Here is a 16,239-nt window from a genome sequence, read left to right on the forward strand (position 1 = left end):
ACTACAGGAAACGGAATATGGGAAACACTGGTACAGTAGCTGGACCGAGAGTAATGCAATGTCGGTATTACGTACATTCCAGAAGCCACAGCATATTCACAGTGCTTAACATATCACACACGTTCATTAAATAATTGTTCAACGAAGGTACAGGGTCGCGCAACGATTTTCCGCAAGCGAGGAAAAACCGCGTTGCCGTGTTTACCTTTTCGGGTCACGTGGCTGTGCGTGCACAATCCTGTCAATTCGTTGGCCGCACCCCAGGGACGGAGGATTACGGAGTGGGAAATGTGATTGGGTATCTTTTGGGCACGTGGCTCTCGGTTCCTCTTTTCTATTGGTGAAGAGCGGCCCAGTCCCAGCCTACCTCCGTGCCTCCCAAGCTCGGGCCCCGCCCCCCTCGCTCTCGGTAGGAGGCGGGGTGGTGGTGGAGGAGGATAGTCAGCGCAGGCGCAGTGGTTGGCGTCCTCGGAAGGTGGGAGCCGGTTCGCTCTTCAGAATCCGGCAGGAAGGACAGAGTGGGCGAGTCAAGTGTGAAAAGACGGTGACCTCCTGTGCGTGTGACGTTGGGGTCAACTTTCCTACCGTGCGCGTCCCTCTCTGGGTCTCTCATTCCCTCCACACACGCACCTCTTCTTCCCCAGCTCCCTCTACTAGTTTCCGGATGGTAACTCCTCCGTTCATTCATCCTGGGGAGGCACCGAGCGGACCAGGAAAGTGGGGTGTAGGAAATCAAAATGGGGCGAAAAGGAGGAATGGCCAAGGAGAGAAGCGAGTAAATTTCGGACGAGCCAAAGGCCTCTGGGGTGTCCCAGGTTCTCACTTGAGTCCCCACCCCTGCCTTCAGGAGAAAAAGAAAAGGTGAAGGAATTTGCAGTTCTGACCATGTTTTTGCTTTAGCTGTTGCCTGCGTTTGGAATGATCTCCCTCTCCCCGCTTGGTGATTGCCTATTCATATTTTAGGACCTAACTGGGGTCACTCTGAAAGTTTCTTGAGCCTTGCCCTTCTTCCTTCTCAAAGTACAGTTGCTTAGTTACCCCACTGAATTTCGAGAACATTCAGAAGAGAGAGCGAGTTCAAAACTGGACTGGCTTTGATTACTGGCCTGGTCATTTTAGGTGACCTTGGGCAAGTTACATAAGGTGTGTGAGCTTCAGGATCCTCATCTTTCAAAAGAAATAACAGCGCGTGGATCTTAGGGTTGTGGGAATAAGGTGAGTAAATGCGTTGTAAAATGCTTCCTACAATACTTGTTGTAAATGTTCAGTAAATACTATTTACGAAACAGAAGGAAGGATACTCTTTTTTTTAGCTTTTTGAATGAAAGAGGCTTTAAATTCTATAGTGCTTTACAATTTTCAAAAGTTTCATACACGATTTCATATAATCCCATCATAACCCCCTACCCCTATATTGCCCTTCCCCCGTTCCCTCTCCCTACTGGTAACCACTCATTTCTTCTCTATATCTGCGAGTCTGCTTCTTTGTTTTATTGACTAGTTTGTTGTATTTTTTAGATTCCACATACAAGTGATATCATACAGTATTTGTCTTTCTGACTTATTTCACTTAGCATAATGTCCTCCAAGTTCATCCATGTTGCTGCAAATGGCAAAATTTTGTTCTTTTTTTACGGCTGAGTAGTATTCAGCCGTAAAAAAGACATCTTCTTTATCCATTCATCTGTTGATGGACACAGGTTGCTTCCATACCTTGGCAATTGTAAATAATGCTGCTGTGAACATTGGGGTGCATGTATCTTTTCAAATTATTGCTTTTGTTTCTTTCCAATATATACTCAGGAGTGGAATTGCTGGGTCATATGGTAGTTCTATTTTTAGTTTTTTGAGAAATCTCCATACTGTTTTCCACAGTGGCTGCACCAATTTACATTCCCACCAGTAGTATAGGAGGCTTCTGTTTTCTGGAAGAATATGCTTTATTTCTTTTTTTCTTCTTCTTTTTTTTTTTTTTTCTTCAGGACTCAAACCCTGCCGAAACCCAGACTGGGATTGAACCCACATACCCAGACTCAAACACAGGCTAAACCCAGATTGGTACTTGAACTCACAGTCTTTTAACTGAGATCACACACCAGGTCTCAGGATTTAATGAAGCTCAGGTTCTTTTTTTTTTTTTATTAGTTATCTGTTTTATATACATTAGTGTATATATGTCAATCCCAATCTCCCAATCCATCCCCCCCAACCCCCCCCCCCACCCTCCCCCCTGGTGTCCACACATCCGTTCCCCACATCCCCGTCTCTATTTCTGCCCTACAAACAGGCCCACCTGCACCATCCTTCTGGATTCCACATATATGCATTAATATATGATACTTGTTTTTCTCTTTCTGACTTCACTCCTTATGACAGTTTCTAGGTCCACCCACATCTCTACAAATGACCCAGTTTCATTCCTTTTTCTGGCTGAGTAACATTCCATTGTATATATGTACCACATTGAAGCTGAGGTTCTTGATGTCTCATTGCAGAAAGAATTCAGTGAGAGACAAAGTGATAGGTAAGAAGTAGATTTATTTAGAGAGAAACACACTCCACAGACAGAGTGTAGGCCATCTCAGAAGGCGAGAGTGGCCTATTTTCTTTAGAAAGGCTTTATTACATCAAGCAAAGCTTGGCTTTTGTAATTTTTTTTTTTTTTAAGACAAACAGGTACACAAAAAGGAAAAGTGGCTCTGGGGAAGATCCCAGTGAGTCTACCCGAAGGAATACTCAATAGGAGACAAAGGTTTGGCAGGTAGGATGGCTTCCCCTCCCACCATCCCACCCTCCTCCCATATCCTAGTGATAATGGCTGACATCTGCTTAGTCTGTCAGGCACTGTGCTGTGAGCTACACATGCATCATTACCTTGTTTAGTCTTCGTAACCACCCAATTGGGTAGCTCCTATTATCCTCATTTACAGAGACTGAAGGTTAGATAAAACAACTTGCCCAAGTTCACCTAACTACTAAGTAGCAAGACAGGGTTGGAAATCCAAGTCTATTTTCTAAAAGTTACAATGCCGTGCTATATTCCTTTTCTAATAAATCGAGAAGAAAAAAAAAACCACTCTGCTTTCTTGTATGAGTTTAATTTTTTTTTTCCTCATGAAGTGGAATTGATCTCTTTTGTGACATAGAAATTACAGAAACAATCTGGATCTCAGAGCACCATCTTGAATCTCAACAAGAATAATATATCTGGAATTAACTATTACAGCTGGTGGCAACCTCTGCTATTCCTCAGAGCGAGGTGACCAACTCATCTTTGTTTCAGCACTGTAGTCCTACATCAGGAAAACCCCTCAGTACTGGGCAATCTGGGATGGCTGGTCACCCTACCTAGGAGTGTCGAATTTCCTGTTCGTCCTGACTTTGATCCTCTCAGGAAATGTTTGGCATTCACTGAAGACTGACCTTTATGCATGTCCAAGCACCTCATGTGGGATTAACTCATTAAGTGAGCTGACATGTTGTAAAATACTTTGCACAATGCTTGGGATATAGTGTGTTCAACAAATGCTATTCTTTTATTTCTTATTATTTATTTTTTGGCTGCACCACACAGCACATGGGATCTTAGTTCCCCCGACCAGTGATCGAACCCGTGCCCCCTGCTGTGGAAGCACGGAGTCTTAACCACTGGACCACCAGGGAAGTCCCAACAAATGCTGTTATTTAAGGGAGAACTGAGAGGATATTCAATTTATGACAGCATGAAAGAAGGAATATGAGTTAGTGGGAAGGAGATTCGAGTATTCTGTACTTGTTTGCCTTCATGACTTGTACTTACTAAAACTGTGATAGCAGAGCAGTTGTGGAAGCAACAAGGAAGGATATGACTGAAAGTCACAGCCAAAGCTGGGCTTATGCAGTTACAACCATGTAAGCAGGGCAGTGAAAGCTGATAGCACCTGCTAGTAGAAGTCTGTTATTCCAACCGAGGGCACTTACAGCAGGTTGGGGACTGCTGTGCTGGTGGAGAGCAAAATATGTAAAGTAAGGAGACCTGAGAAGCATCAGCTTCAGGAAATACCGGGTTCCTCTTGAGACAAACTTTTTGTAAAGAATTCCATCTCAGGAGGAAATATGAACACAACAAACATTCCTAAGGCCTTCGAGACTCGGTTTCATAAATCGTGCCAGCATTAGGTGATGAAAGAGCCTGCCTTCCCTCCCTCGCAGCCTAACCTGCTCTCCACTGCCCACATTTTAACCATTCCTGGCCGGGTGTACTGTTGGCTTCTACTTCTACTTCAGGCTGACTTCTAACTATAATCTTCAGACAAGTAGGAAGCGTTGCTGTCTAAAAGAACTGGGAGAAAGATCTACTCAGATTCTTGTCCTGGCTCTGAAACAACATACTGTGGCCTTAGGTAAGTGTGGATCTTAGTTTCCTCAAAAATAAAATGAAGGTGGGATGGACTAAATTTTCTCTCCTGTCATTCCATGCATGACTCTGTGACATATTCTGGTAAAGAGTGAGGGTACGGGAGATAACACATCCTCTGTGAGCCACTTGAGAGCAAGAGCTTGTATCTTTTTAGCCTTAATACCTAAATACATTGTTGGTTAGTAACCGTTTATGAGATTTGTGGATAAGAATGGCTTGGGATTCAAAAGACCCAGATTTGAATGCAGTTATTGGTGGAACTGACTGTTGGTAACTGAGCAAATCTGGTTCAGAGCACCTTAGCATCTCTATCTGCAAAAAAGCTGGAGTGAGATTTACCACAGCCTTACGCCTCTCCAGAATTAATGAATGGCTGTGAGCGAACCTACAGCTGTGCAGGTGGAAAGAACTCTGTGTTTTCAAGATTTTGGGTTATCCCAGTCAACTGAAATTTGCTTCCTAGGCAGATGCAGGATGAACATGTATTGCTTGCCCTGATTTTAGACAAAAGACTACCCAGAATAGGCTGTGATTCTTTCATCCGCTTCGCTTTTTGATGAGATCGTGCAGAAAGCTTTAGCCTGCGACAATGATTCTCTCTGGCTAACACAGTAATCAAACAAGTCTTGCTGCTTCCCTCAGCAGAAAGAAATCAATTTAAGAACCCACTTGGGAATTCACTGTTTCCTCTCTGCAGACCAGGTTCAAGGCCGGTCTCATTCTGGCAGCTGAAATCAAGCAGAAATACTTAGAGAACCGTGTCATAAAGCCACATTCACTTTTAGCTGATTAAAAAATATAAAAGTATGGGCTTCCCTGGTGGCGCAGTGGTTGAGAGTCCGCCGGCCGATGCAGGGGTACACGGGTTCGTGCCCCGGTCTGGGAAGATCCCACGTGCCGCGGAGCGGCTGAGCCCGTGAGCCATGGCCACTGAGCCTGCGCGTCCGGAGCCTGTGCTCCGCAATGGGAGAGGCCACAACAGTGAGAGGCCCGCGTACCACAAAAAAAATAAAAAACAAAATTAAAAAATATAAAAGTAACAGCCCACATACCTAATGTGCTATTTTAAAAAATCCTTCCTCTATTCCTTGGTTTATAAAAAATTCATTCATATCATTGTTCGTCTTTTCAAAACATATATCAGAATGGTTCAGTTAAAGACATTTATGCATTCGGAATTATAAATTAAGTCGTTTCCTTCCCCCTTTACCCATATTAGTGAGATCTCTAGGTTAGTACTCTGGAGGTACATATTTCCTGGGCTGTTTCTTCTGCCTGATGAGATAAAAAGGGAGAGAAAGAAGTTTTCCTATCAAAAGAAGCTGCGGCTTTGAAAAAGTCCTCTTCAGGGGCAAATCTCATCAGCCGGAAGATATTAACTCCTGGACTCTGAAAGCTGCGGGGTTCAGAGATGGGCTGGCAGAGAGATGTCGGTTTGCTGCCCTCTGCAGGCGGCAGTTGGTAAGCCTGGATCAGTTAGAGGAAGCAGGGATGAATCCTTAGGGATCTGAAAAGAAATGAAACAAGTTAATGCCAAAATAAGCTGCCAGTGGGATGGAGGAAATGATTGTATACATCAGTCTACCATTAAAAAAAACCACAGCATTTAGGGCATGTCAAGATGGCCATTCTGTACTGTTAGGTGCAAACAGGATGTAATAAAATACTGTACTGCTTGATTCAACTTTCGTAAGAACAGATTTAGATTTAGTTATACCAGAATGTTAGATTTTGCTTATCTCGGCAGTGGGATGATGGGTGATTTGTATTAAAATCCTTTTTACTTATCTGTATCATCTAAACTTTTTGTAATAAATATGTATTATTCTAGTAACATGAACTAGTTAAAAAGTGATTTGCCAAGGGGACTTCTTGGGTGCTAGCAGTGTTCTGTTCCTTGATTTAGATGCTCTACATCTTCATCAAGCTGTCCACTCATGATGCCTGCGATTCTCTGTATGTCAGTATACTTCAATTAAAATGGTTTTTTTTTTTTTTTTTTTTTTTTTTTTTTTTTGCGGTATGCGGGCCTCTCACTGTTGTGGCCTCTCCCGTTGCGGAGCACAGGCTCCGGACGCGCAGGCCTAGCGGCCATGGCTCACGGGCTTAGTTGCTCCGCGGCATGTGGGACCTTCCCGGACCAGGGCACGAACCCGTGTCTCCTGCATCGGCAGGCGGACTCTCAACCACTGCGCCACCAGAGAAGCCCAAAATGGTTTTTAAAAAGTGGTTTTACCGGGAGTCTCACACACTGTTGGTGGGAATGCAAAATGGTACAGCCACTTTAGAAGACATTTTGGCAGTTTCTTACAAAACTAAACATACTTTTATCATATGATCCAACAATCTCACTCCTTGGTATTTACCCAAATGAGTTGAAAACTTACATCCACACAAAGACCTCTACATGAATGTTTATAGCAGCTTTACTCTTTTTTTTTTTTTTTTTTTGCCACACTGCGCAGCATGTGGGATCTTAGTTCTTTGATCCCACAGGGATCAAACCTGTGCCCCCTGTAGTGGAAGAGCAGAGTCTTAACCACTGGACTGCCAGGGAAGTCCAGTGGCTTTATTCATAACTGCCAAAAAGTTGGAAGCATCCAAGATGTCCTTCAGTAGGTAAATGATAAATACCATGTTCATGAACAGGGGCACGGAGTATATGGCAACTCCCTGCACTTTCTGCTCAATTCTGCTGTGAACCTCAAACTTCTCTAAAAAAATAAAGTATTTTTCAAACTGGCTGTACTCCTCTGGGAATATATTAAAAATTATTGAATTGTATGCAATAAATGAGTGAACTGTATGATATGTGAATTATATCTCAAAGCTGAAAAAAAAAGCTGTTACATTTTTTTAAAGTGGTTGTACTCATAGGTGAAAATATCAATAGATATAAAGTACTGACACATGCTACAATATGGATGAATCTTGAAAACATTATGCTAAGTGGAGAAGCCAGACACAAAAGGCTACATACTGTATGAAATGTCCAGAATAGGCAAAAACAGAAAGAAGATTAGTTGTTGTCAGGGACCAGGGGGTGGGGAATGGGGAATCACTGCTAATGGGTACAAGGTTTCTTCCTGGGATGATGAAAATGTTCTGGAATTAGTGGTGATTAATGTGCAACTTTGTGAGTGTACTAAAAACACGTTAATTATATACTTTTAAAGGGTGAACTTCATGGCCTAGGAATTATAACTCAATAAAGCTGTTATTTTTTTTAAATGGGGAAAAAGGCAATGGCAGATTTTGGAACATTGTCTTAAATAGCTATGTGCCTAGAATTCAAAAATCAGTCTTTCGAACAATATAGCGTAATGCACATTAAAAAATTAGTTTCAGTTAAGAATGGCCATACATTAAGAAACCTAGACCCTTCTCTATTTTGTCAGTGCTCTCAGTTGAGTGGGAACTGGAATCTGGTATCTGAGAAGGCATTTTACCATTAGCAGCAGAATTCAAATGAAAGTCCCAGTTTCCGGGTCCGGAATATCTGGCTGTGGTCAGCGTGGGTCTATTAAAGGCAGCAGCTCTCCGCAACGAGAATCCAGTTTCAGACATGCCAAGTCGTCCGACCGTGTGGGCCCGATGTTCAGTATTGCGATTGGCAGCTGCTTCTCCTGGGCAGTGAGGATGAACCTGTAGCCCGAGTACACCTGTCGGAGCAGAAGACGCAGATGCAGATAAGAGCTCTCTAGAGGCAGGAAGAGATAAACCAATAGGGAGCCTCTCCCGAGCTCCCCAGCCCGCAAAGGGGGCAGTTACCTGCAAGGACGATCCCACCACCAGGAGGGAGTCGGCTTCTTTTACCCGCCTGTGCACAAAATCAACCTTGTCAGGGTTCACCGTGTCCCCGAAGAAGACGACGTCTGGTTTCAGGGGGCCCCCACATCGAGAGCATGGCGGGACCCGGAAGCTCTGTACCTGCTCCTCAGTGAGAAAGACGTCACCATCTGGAGCCAGGCCATGGGCCTCAGCGCTCCAAGTGGGGTTCAGGACTTCAAACCGCTCTTGCAGCGCCCCTCGGGGAGTCTGCTCGCCGCAGCCCAAGCAGAGGACCCTGAAACCAGAGAGGAGGCCAGCTGTGCTGGGGAGGCACGAAGCTACCGAAAACCTTTCACCCCCAACCATCTCTAGCTCCTCCGTCACCACTTTCTTTCCCTGACACCCACCGTTTTTTCCCCGCTTTATTAATACCTTTTCATGACCTCTTTAGCTACCACCTTCCTTCCACTGACAACCTTCTAGAAAAACGTGCATCTGTTTCCTTACTACACACTCCCTGCTTAAACCTTCTGCTAGCTCACTTTTATCCTTAACACGACTGCAAAGCCTTTACCACATAATTTCCTTAGTGCCAAAACCAGGGTTTTTTATTCCCCCTTCCCCCTCCATCCTCTGCTTTAATCATCTGCTGTAATTGCCGCTGTCCATTGCCATCTTCTCTTTAAAACACTTTCTGGGGAGTTCCCTGGTGGCCTAATGGTTAGGGATTCTGGGCTTTCACTGCCAGGGCCCAGGTTCAATCCCTGGTCAGGGTAATAAGACCCCACAAGCTGCACGGCCCTCCAAAAAAAGAAAAAAAAGATAAATTTGAGTCCTTTGTCCACTGCTCTGTGCCCATCGCCTGTCACAGTGCCTGCACATGGCAGGCACTCACTAAATAGCTGTTGGAAGAAAAGTAGAACTTGGTTCCTCTTCTGCCCTTCCATCCTCCAACCTGTTTTGTTTCCACTGTCCCTCCCTGGGGTGTCTCCGTGGTCACTGCTGCAGTGCCTCTGTGCTAACAGTTTCCTCCTCTATACAGGACTCCACTCCTGCCCTCTCCCCCAAACTTTAGTCCAAGTCTCCTTGATGGTCCTGTCAAACTTAACTTTTGTCTTCAATCCCCCTCCCCAGCTTCTCCATCACCTTCCTCCAGTTACTTGGGCTGAAACCCTTGGAAAAAAACTTGTTACTCAGTTTTCTCCCTGTACTCTATCTAGTCAATCATCAGACTGTGTTGGCTTTTTTTTTTTTTTTTTAACTTTAAAGGCCTCCTATGAAATGACAAGAAGTCTTGGATTTGTTTTAAAATATTTAAAAAGAGACAGAGAAAGGGTAAGTAGACATGATAAAATCTTGATACAACTCTTTGAATCTGGGTGATGGTATGTGGGAGTTCATCATACTACTCTTTACTTTTGTGGATGTTTGAAATTTTCATCATGAAAAAAAAAATTTTTAATGGACCCATAGCCATCCTTAGCTCTCCCATCCCCTGATGCCACCTTAGTCTGAGTCTTTCCGGCTGACTTTCCTGAGCCACTCTAACTCTCTAATCCTGTCCAGTCTTCCTCAAATGCTCTTTTAATCATATTGCTTTCTTGCTCAGAAACCACTAACAGTACCCTTTGGTCTCTCACAACAGACCCAAATTGCACTGCATGATTTTCAAATGCATCCAGGATTTGGGTCTAGCCTTCCCAGACAATCTGATTTCATACTAGCCTCCAACAAGTCCAGGCCAGACTCTACAAGTTCCCTTCATTTGGAAAGCCCTCTTTCCCCTCCTTTGCCTAGTCATACCTGAGCTATTCTCCAGCCCCACCTCACGCATAAAAGCTTTCCTGATTACTCCAATCTTTACTAACTCTGTTTCTCTGAACCTGTAAAACATGTCTATCAAGAACCACATAATTTAACAATCACGTGTGGAGTTGTTTGTTGTTAAACCTGTTATTTTGGGATCTCCCACCAGATTACAAAATTCTCGCATATAAAGCAGACCACATTTTATATTTTGGTTTTGACCTCTCCACACCAGCAAGCAGCACACCAGTAGCACACCACGTGTTGCAGACACCCAATAAGTATTTTATGACTGGTAGACTAATTTCATTCATCAGAGGATGATCTCTGGGGCTTAAAGATAAGGAAACGGTCTCCAATTAGCTACAAGTTACTGCCAGGGCTACCTATGGTCATTTCATCAATATTTATGGGGTCTGGCTATCCTGTGATCTATGTGTCTAGGCATTGGAGACCCAGCAGTTTGTAGCATATGCTGTTGGTGCACTGCTCATAGTTTCCTCGGGACACTCAGAGGGCACCTCCCACAGCTCTCTTATAAGTTCCTGTGTCTCTCCTGTCTAGGGAGTTCCCTGGCCATGGAAGCCTTCTCTGGAGGAGCAGAATCAAGGGTTAGGGAGTTAATTCCCCCAGTGACCCTCAGCCAATGAAGGATGGGAGGCAGTGGATAAACGCCCCAGTTCCCCTTGACTTCCAGTGAGATGGTTCTGAAGCTGCTCTACAGTCAGAGAGCCCCTGACACGCTTGAGCCCCAGATGCCCCAAGCAGTAACCCACTCATTAGCAAAACCTTACCCTGCCTTTCCCACTTTCCCTGTTTCACTTCCCATTCCCTCACTGAGTTTGCTGGGATCAACTCCAAAGTAAACAACTTCCTCCCACATCATTTCCTCGTGGTCTAACGAAGATAACAGTGATCAGGACGGCCAAGGTCCCTGCTCTTATGGAGCATGTGTCTGCATTCACACTGTTTAGGCTTTCCTGCACCTGTGCATGCATCCGTGGAGTTCTGTCAGGCGCTGACTCCCGGCCTTGGTGTGCAAGGCATCCACATTTTGGGTCACCAACCAGTACAGCTTTCCGAGTCTCTCCCAGTTGCTCAAAGCCCAGTGTGCAGGGTTAGGCTGGTGGGAGGAGAACTGAGGCCAGCCCACAAAGTTTCTTGCCCAGTACCGCTGGCGGATTTGAGCGATGCGTACAAAATCCCCATGCTGGGTGGGCCTCCGGTCCGTGCGGGCATAAAGTCCCACCTTTTCTGACCTGTAGTCTGGGATCCCCGACTCAGTGGAGATTCCTGCCCCGGTCATTACTAAGAGTCTCTTGGAAAGGGTGATAAAGCGCTGTAACTCTTTGACCTTCTCAGGGTCCAGAGGAGGACTTGGTGGCACAAATAACCCAGTGGATCCGCGTGAGCACTGCTGGCTGAGGTTCGGCACCCAGCGGCCTTTTGCTGTCCTGAAAGTTAACCCAAAGCTCATCCTCATTCTGGAGAGGGAAAAAAGAAGCATCAAGTGAGAAACTGGGTTTTGAAAACAAGGGTAACCAAGGGAAGGGGGGAGGGGCAAGATGGGGAAGGGGATTAAGAGGTACAAACTACTATATATAAAATAAATAAGCTACAAGCATATATAGTACAACACAGGGAATATAGCCAGTATTTCATAATAACTATAAATCGAATATAAACTTTAAAAATTATGAATCACTGTGTTGTACACCTGAAAATTTCAACTATACCTAAATTTTTTTAAATTTTAATTTAATGAAAAAAACCCCACAAAAGTGATGAATGTTGGTAAACAAAATGTGGAGTATACAAATGAAACAAGATTAACCAAGGGTTGTTAATTGTTGAAGCTGGGTGATGGGCCCATGGATGGGGGTTCATTATATTACCTATCTCTGCAATTAAAAAAAAAAAAATTGGTGGCGGGAAATTCCGTGGCAGTCCAGGGGTTAGGACTCTGCGCTTTCACTGCTGAGGGTGCAGGTTCAATCCCTGGTTGGGGCACTAAGATCCCACAGGCCATGCAAAAAAAAAAAAAATGTTAAAGTAATTTCTTAGAGGAATGTTTGGATTGCAGATGCTCTAGTATGCCCAGAACAGTGGAAGTACAGAAATGCCAAAAGCCATGAGATGAAGGAAAAAAAAAACTTCCCCCACAAAAAAAAATAAAAGGGAGGGGGAGGGGCATGACAGGGGGAGGGGGAGGGACAGGTAGAAAAGAATGGAGATGTTTGAAGAGAAGCTAAAATGTGGAATGCTTTGCCTTAAAGGTAGACAAAACTCCAATATCTGGACCATATTAGCTTAGCAGTCATATAGTATTTGGAGAAAACATATTTGAAGTTAAATAGAAAAAGTAAACTAGGGCAGGTAAATTAAACATATGCCTCCCTCATGTTGCCCTTGATCTAGACAAAAATAAAAGCAAGAGCAAACGATTATCAACAGAATAGAGATAAAAAAGGGCTAAGCTTAGCCTAAAAATATATAGACAAACCCTAACTAACTCTAGGCAAGAAACTAAAAAATAAAGAATGGATGGGTAGCATCCTTATTTCCCCAAAACAGCCCAACCTAAACGGAATTTGGGAACAGGTTACTAATGAGATTTCAATTTACATCTGGCAGCTGCCAACCCAAAAGGTATCTAAATAATCAGCAAACTGGTACTTTGAAATATTTTATGAGAAGGGTGACAAGAGCCAACAGCACGATATTGAGAAATGGCTGGGGAATAGGAATTTGTTGGCATTGCATACAATACTGTCCTCTGGAAGATAATATCTAGGTATGAGAAAAATGTACTGGAGAGGAGTACAGGTTTTTACCTAATAAGAAAGCTATCCAGGGACTTCCCTGGTGGTGCCGTGGTTAAGAATCCGCCTGCCAATTCAGGGGACATAGGTTTGAGCCCTGGTCCGAGAAGATTCCCACGTGCCGCAGAGCAACTAAGCCCGTGCAACACACTACTGAGCTTGCGCTCTAGAGCCCACGAGCCACAACTGCTGAGCCCGTGTGCCTTAACTACTGAAGCCCACGCGCCTAGAGCCCGTGCTCCGCAACAAGAGAAGCCCCCGCACCGCAAAGAAAAGTAGCCCCCGCTCGCTGCAACTAGAGAAAGCCCGAGCGCAACGATGAAGACCCAATGCAGGCAAAAATATTTTAAAAAAAAGAAAGCTATCCAACCAGACCATATTTCCAGTGGTGGATTCCGTGCTTATGAGAACAGCCTACTGATAATGAATTAATCAATGACCACAATACCTGGAAGGACAGCTCCCAGATAAACAATTCACTTGAAAGGTACAACCCCCTTCCCCCCACAGATACTTAGAGTGTATTTATAATCTTGCTTTGTAATTCAAATCAGTCTTTGGTAAAATCTGGAAGGGTGTGAGCTAGTTCAGCATCTAATAACTCACAGATGTATTGAACACTGGGGCCCCAGGCTTAGAGGAAAAATTGACCTTTGCTAGGGGTATGTTGGTAAACTGGCTTCCCCTTTACCCTCCCCCTCAAAAAAAGATAAAAGAAAATAATCCTATCGTGGCCAGTTTCAGGCTACCAATGGTTTATCTAACAACTGGCTAGTAAATTTCCAAATATTTAACAACTGGCCCTCACCAGTACAAACTGATTCCACACCCTCCTGGGTCCTTTGAAGTCCAACCTGAAACAACAAGCCTACCTTTTTATTATCTTTTTAATAATTTGCTTTGGTCAAGAATTTCTAATGTGTTCCACAAAATAAAACTTTGTCCCCACACTAGACTATTTCATAACAGCCCAAGACAATCCTGTCTTCCTGATCTCCTAAGAACCTACAGCCAGAACTCTCCTATGCTGTGGCCATCAGATGGAAATTAACTATGGCTGGCAAATCTGCCAAGGCTTTCTGCATCCAAGGGAAACTGCATATTTGGGTTTCTGAAAAGAAAGCGGGGGGGCGGGCTCTAAAAAATAAAATCTATTTTTAAAAAGACGGAGGTAAACTAAAAAAATTGATAAAGCAGAATTCTAGCATAATTTAAGGCCTATTCTGTCTCTCCCAGTAACACCTGGCTGGTCAGAACTGAATTTCTTATAAACTTCAAAAAGTTAATGGTTTACCTCAATATCTTTTTTAAGTCCCTTAATTGCTCATTGTTAATATATGACTACATCTAAAGATGTCTCTATCAGAGGAATACATTTATATTTTTAGTTAATACCATCCCTTGGGGGACCGTGTGTCCCATAAACCTACTTCCCATTTTATAAATCAGAATTATCTTATTTCTTCATAAACTAAAGAAGCACATTAGAGTTCCAGTTTAGCTGATGAAACTGTTGCTCAGAATTTTCGGGATTTTGATTTTATTAATGTAATTAAGCACATGCATACCTTTTATTCTATTTCCCCCATATTCTATTAGTTTACCCTCAATTTCAAATAGGGCTTCATGGACAAGGTGAAGAGTAGTGAGACCTGACAAGGCATTCTACCCCAGCTTTTTCTAGATGTAAAAACAAGGCCTTTATGTAGTATTTGATAAAATGCAGAAATTCTCTAGTGACACGCACCCCATATGTAAACATTATTTTATGCTGGGCTTTCCAGATCTGGGATCAGGACCCTGACTTCTCCCTGACATTCCATAGCAACACGTGAACAGCTAAACAAATGGATAACCCCGATTCCTGAGACCGGAGGGCTCGGGAAACCCCGCTGAAAAGACGCTCTGTTGGAACAGCTGCTCTCTCCCAGGTCCCATCAAAGGGCAAAGAGGAGAAGTGGAATCCTCAATTTACAGAAACCTGCAGCCCACACAGAACTCACTTACCTTTCACAGCTTAAGGGACACTCCGCGCCCGACAGGGAGACCGACTGGTTGTATTTGCACTTTGGGAAATGTAGTTCATTAACCTGAAATGATGCAAGAAAAACTACAAGTCCCACAATCCTCTGGGCTTCACAATCGAGGCACCCAGATTGTCCAGTAGCGCCCCCGTTGGCCTTTTGTGGTCAGAGGCTTCGAACCCTGGTACGCGATGTGCAGCCGTCTACTAAGCCAAAATCTCTTTGAGAGAGAAGCGGTTAGAGCTTGGATGTCAATGTTCTGAGTGCAAAATAGTACATCCAAACAGCGTTAACTTAGGAATTCATTCTTTAGAAGCTTTAGTAATGGATCTAGGTTTGACTCATCCTCAACTTCAGTGTTTCCGAACCTTTCCACTCATGGAAACGGAATCAAGTTCCCACCTTGCAGTGAGTTGTGAAGAAATACATTCACAAATAGCTGAAAAACTGATGTTTTTACAGTTAAAATGAACAATTAAAGCGCAATATAATATACAGAGACTAATGTATTTACCCACGTGGCTTCTCCAATTTTCTCATCTTTTTGTTTGTTTGTTTTGGCTCCGTTGGGTCTTCGTAGTTGGGTCTTCAGGGTTGGGTCTTCCTTGCTGTGTGCAGGCTTTCTCTAGTTGCGGCCAATGGGGGCTACTCTTCGTTGTGGTGGGAGGGCTGCTCATTGTGGTAGCTTCTACTGTTGCGGAGCACGGGGTCTAGGCACCCTGGCTTCAGTAGTTGTGGCACATGGGCTTAGTTGCTCCGCAGCATGTGGGATCTTCCCGGACCAGGGCTCGAACCCATGTCGCCTGCTCTGGCAGGCAGATTCTGATTCTAAACCACTGCACCACCAGGGAAGTCCCTTATTTCTCATCTTGTGTTTTTACTAAATTAACCGACACAATGACTGGGTCTTACCCCCAGAAATTCTGATTTAATTGGTCTGGGGAGACACTTAGGCACCAAGTCGGTTTACAAACCTCACAGTTGTTTCTAATACGTAGCCAGTGAGAACCACTGATCTGTAGCATTGCCTAATTAAGACATCGATTTCTAAGTGTTTTAGAACATATCAAAGGATATGTTCTAAAACAGCTAGCAATGACCTTGAAGACCACTCTAAGGAACCACTTCCTCCATTTTAAAATGAAGTGAGGGGAATTCCCTGGAGGTCCAGTGGTTAGGCTCTGAGATTTCACGGCCGAGGGCGCAGGTTCAGTCCCTGGTCGGGGAACTAAGATCCCGAAAGCCGCTCGGTGCCGCCAAAAACAAACAAACAAACAAACAAACAAAACTGAAGCCCAGAGGAGTAGTATGAAAGCTGGAGTCAGAGTCTAACTCTCATTGAATGCATAGCAGTAAATATTGGTAAAGTAACCCATGTCAGTAGCTTGGGAGCAATACCTCCAGCCACACCTCAAAT

At 44.0% G+C, this 16,239-nt stretch overlaps 1 protein-coding gene and 1 long non-coding RNA gene across 7 annotated transcripts; one reads left to right on the top strand and one right to left on the bottom strand.

Moving 5' to 3' along the window:
- The first annotated feature begins 516 nt into the window (after positions 1-516).
- On the top strand, positions 517-15,479 carry LOC131742591 (uncharacterized). Its single transcript, XR_010836815.1, has 3 exons — positions 517-1,215; positions 11,339-11,486; positions 14,583-15,479. It is a non-coding gene; the product is annotated as an uncharacterized lncRNA (long non-coding RNA).
- SIRT4 (sirtuin 4) lies at positions 2,522-14,873 on the bottom strand. Of its 6 annotated transcripts, none has more exons than XM_067014873.1 (6): positions 14,806-14,873; positions 10,963-11,460; positions 8,330-8,465; positions 8,171-8,219; positions 7,849-8,061; positions 2,522-5,906 (listed from the first exon to the last, which is right to left on the bottom strand). In XM_067014873.1, the coding sequence occupies exons 2-6, from the start codon at positions 11,457-11,459 to the stop codon at positions 5,899-5,901; spliced, it is 903 nt and encodes a 300-aa protein (XP_066870974.1). In that variant the 5' UTR covers position 11,460; positions 14,806-14,873; the 3' UTR covers positions 2,522-5,898. The 6 variants fall into 6 exon arrangements, with proteins under 6 accessions (XP_066870974.1, XP_066870975.1, XP_058896562.1 ...); XM_067014874.1 differs by lacking the exon at positions 14,806-14,873 and adding an exon at positions 11,872-11,980; XM_059040579.2 differs by having other exon boundaries at positions 8,171-8,465.
- Positions 15,480-16,239: the final 760 nt, after the last annotated feature.

The sequence above is a fragment of the Kogia breviceps genome, chromosome 15 (assembly GCF_026419965.1).
Source record: "Kogia breviceps isolate mKogBre1 chromosome 15, mKogBre1 haplotype 1, whole genome shotgun sequence".
Classification (NCBI taxonomy): Eukaryota; Metazoa; Chordata; class Mammalia; order Artiodactyla; family Physeteridae; genus Kogia; species Kogia breviceps.

What these genes read in the sequence shown, in the direction of transcription:
- SIRT4 (XM_067014869.1), bottom strand. Translation starts at nt 11,459, where the DNA reads ATGAGGATGAGCTTTGGGTTAACTTTCAGGACAGCAAAAGGCCGCTGG. An exon ending in CTCCACGGATGCATGCACAG is followed by an intron (nt 8,466 to 10,962) that starts GTGCAGGAAAGC and finishes CTCTGGTTTCAG; the next exon opens with GGTCCTCTGCTTGGGCTGCG.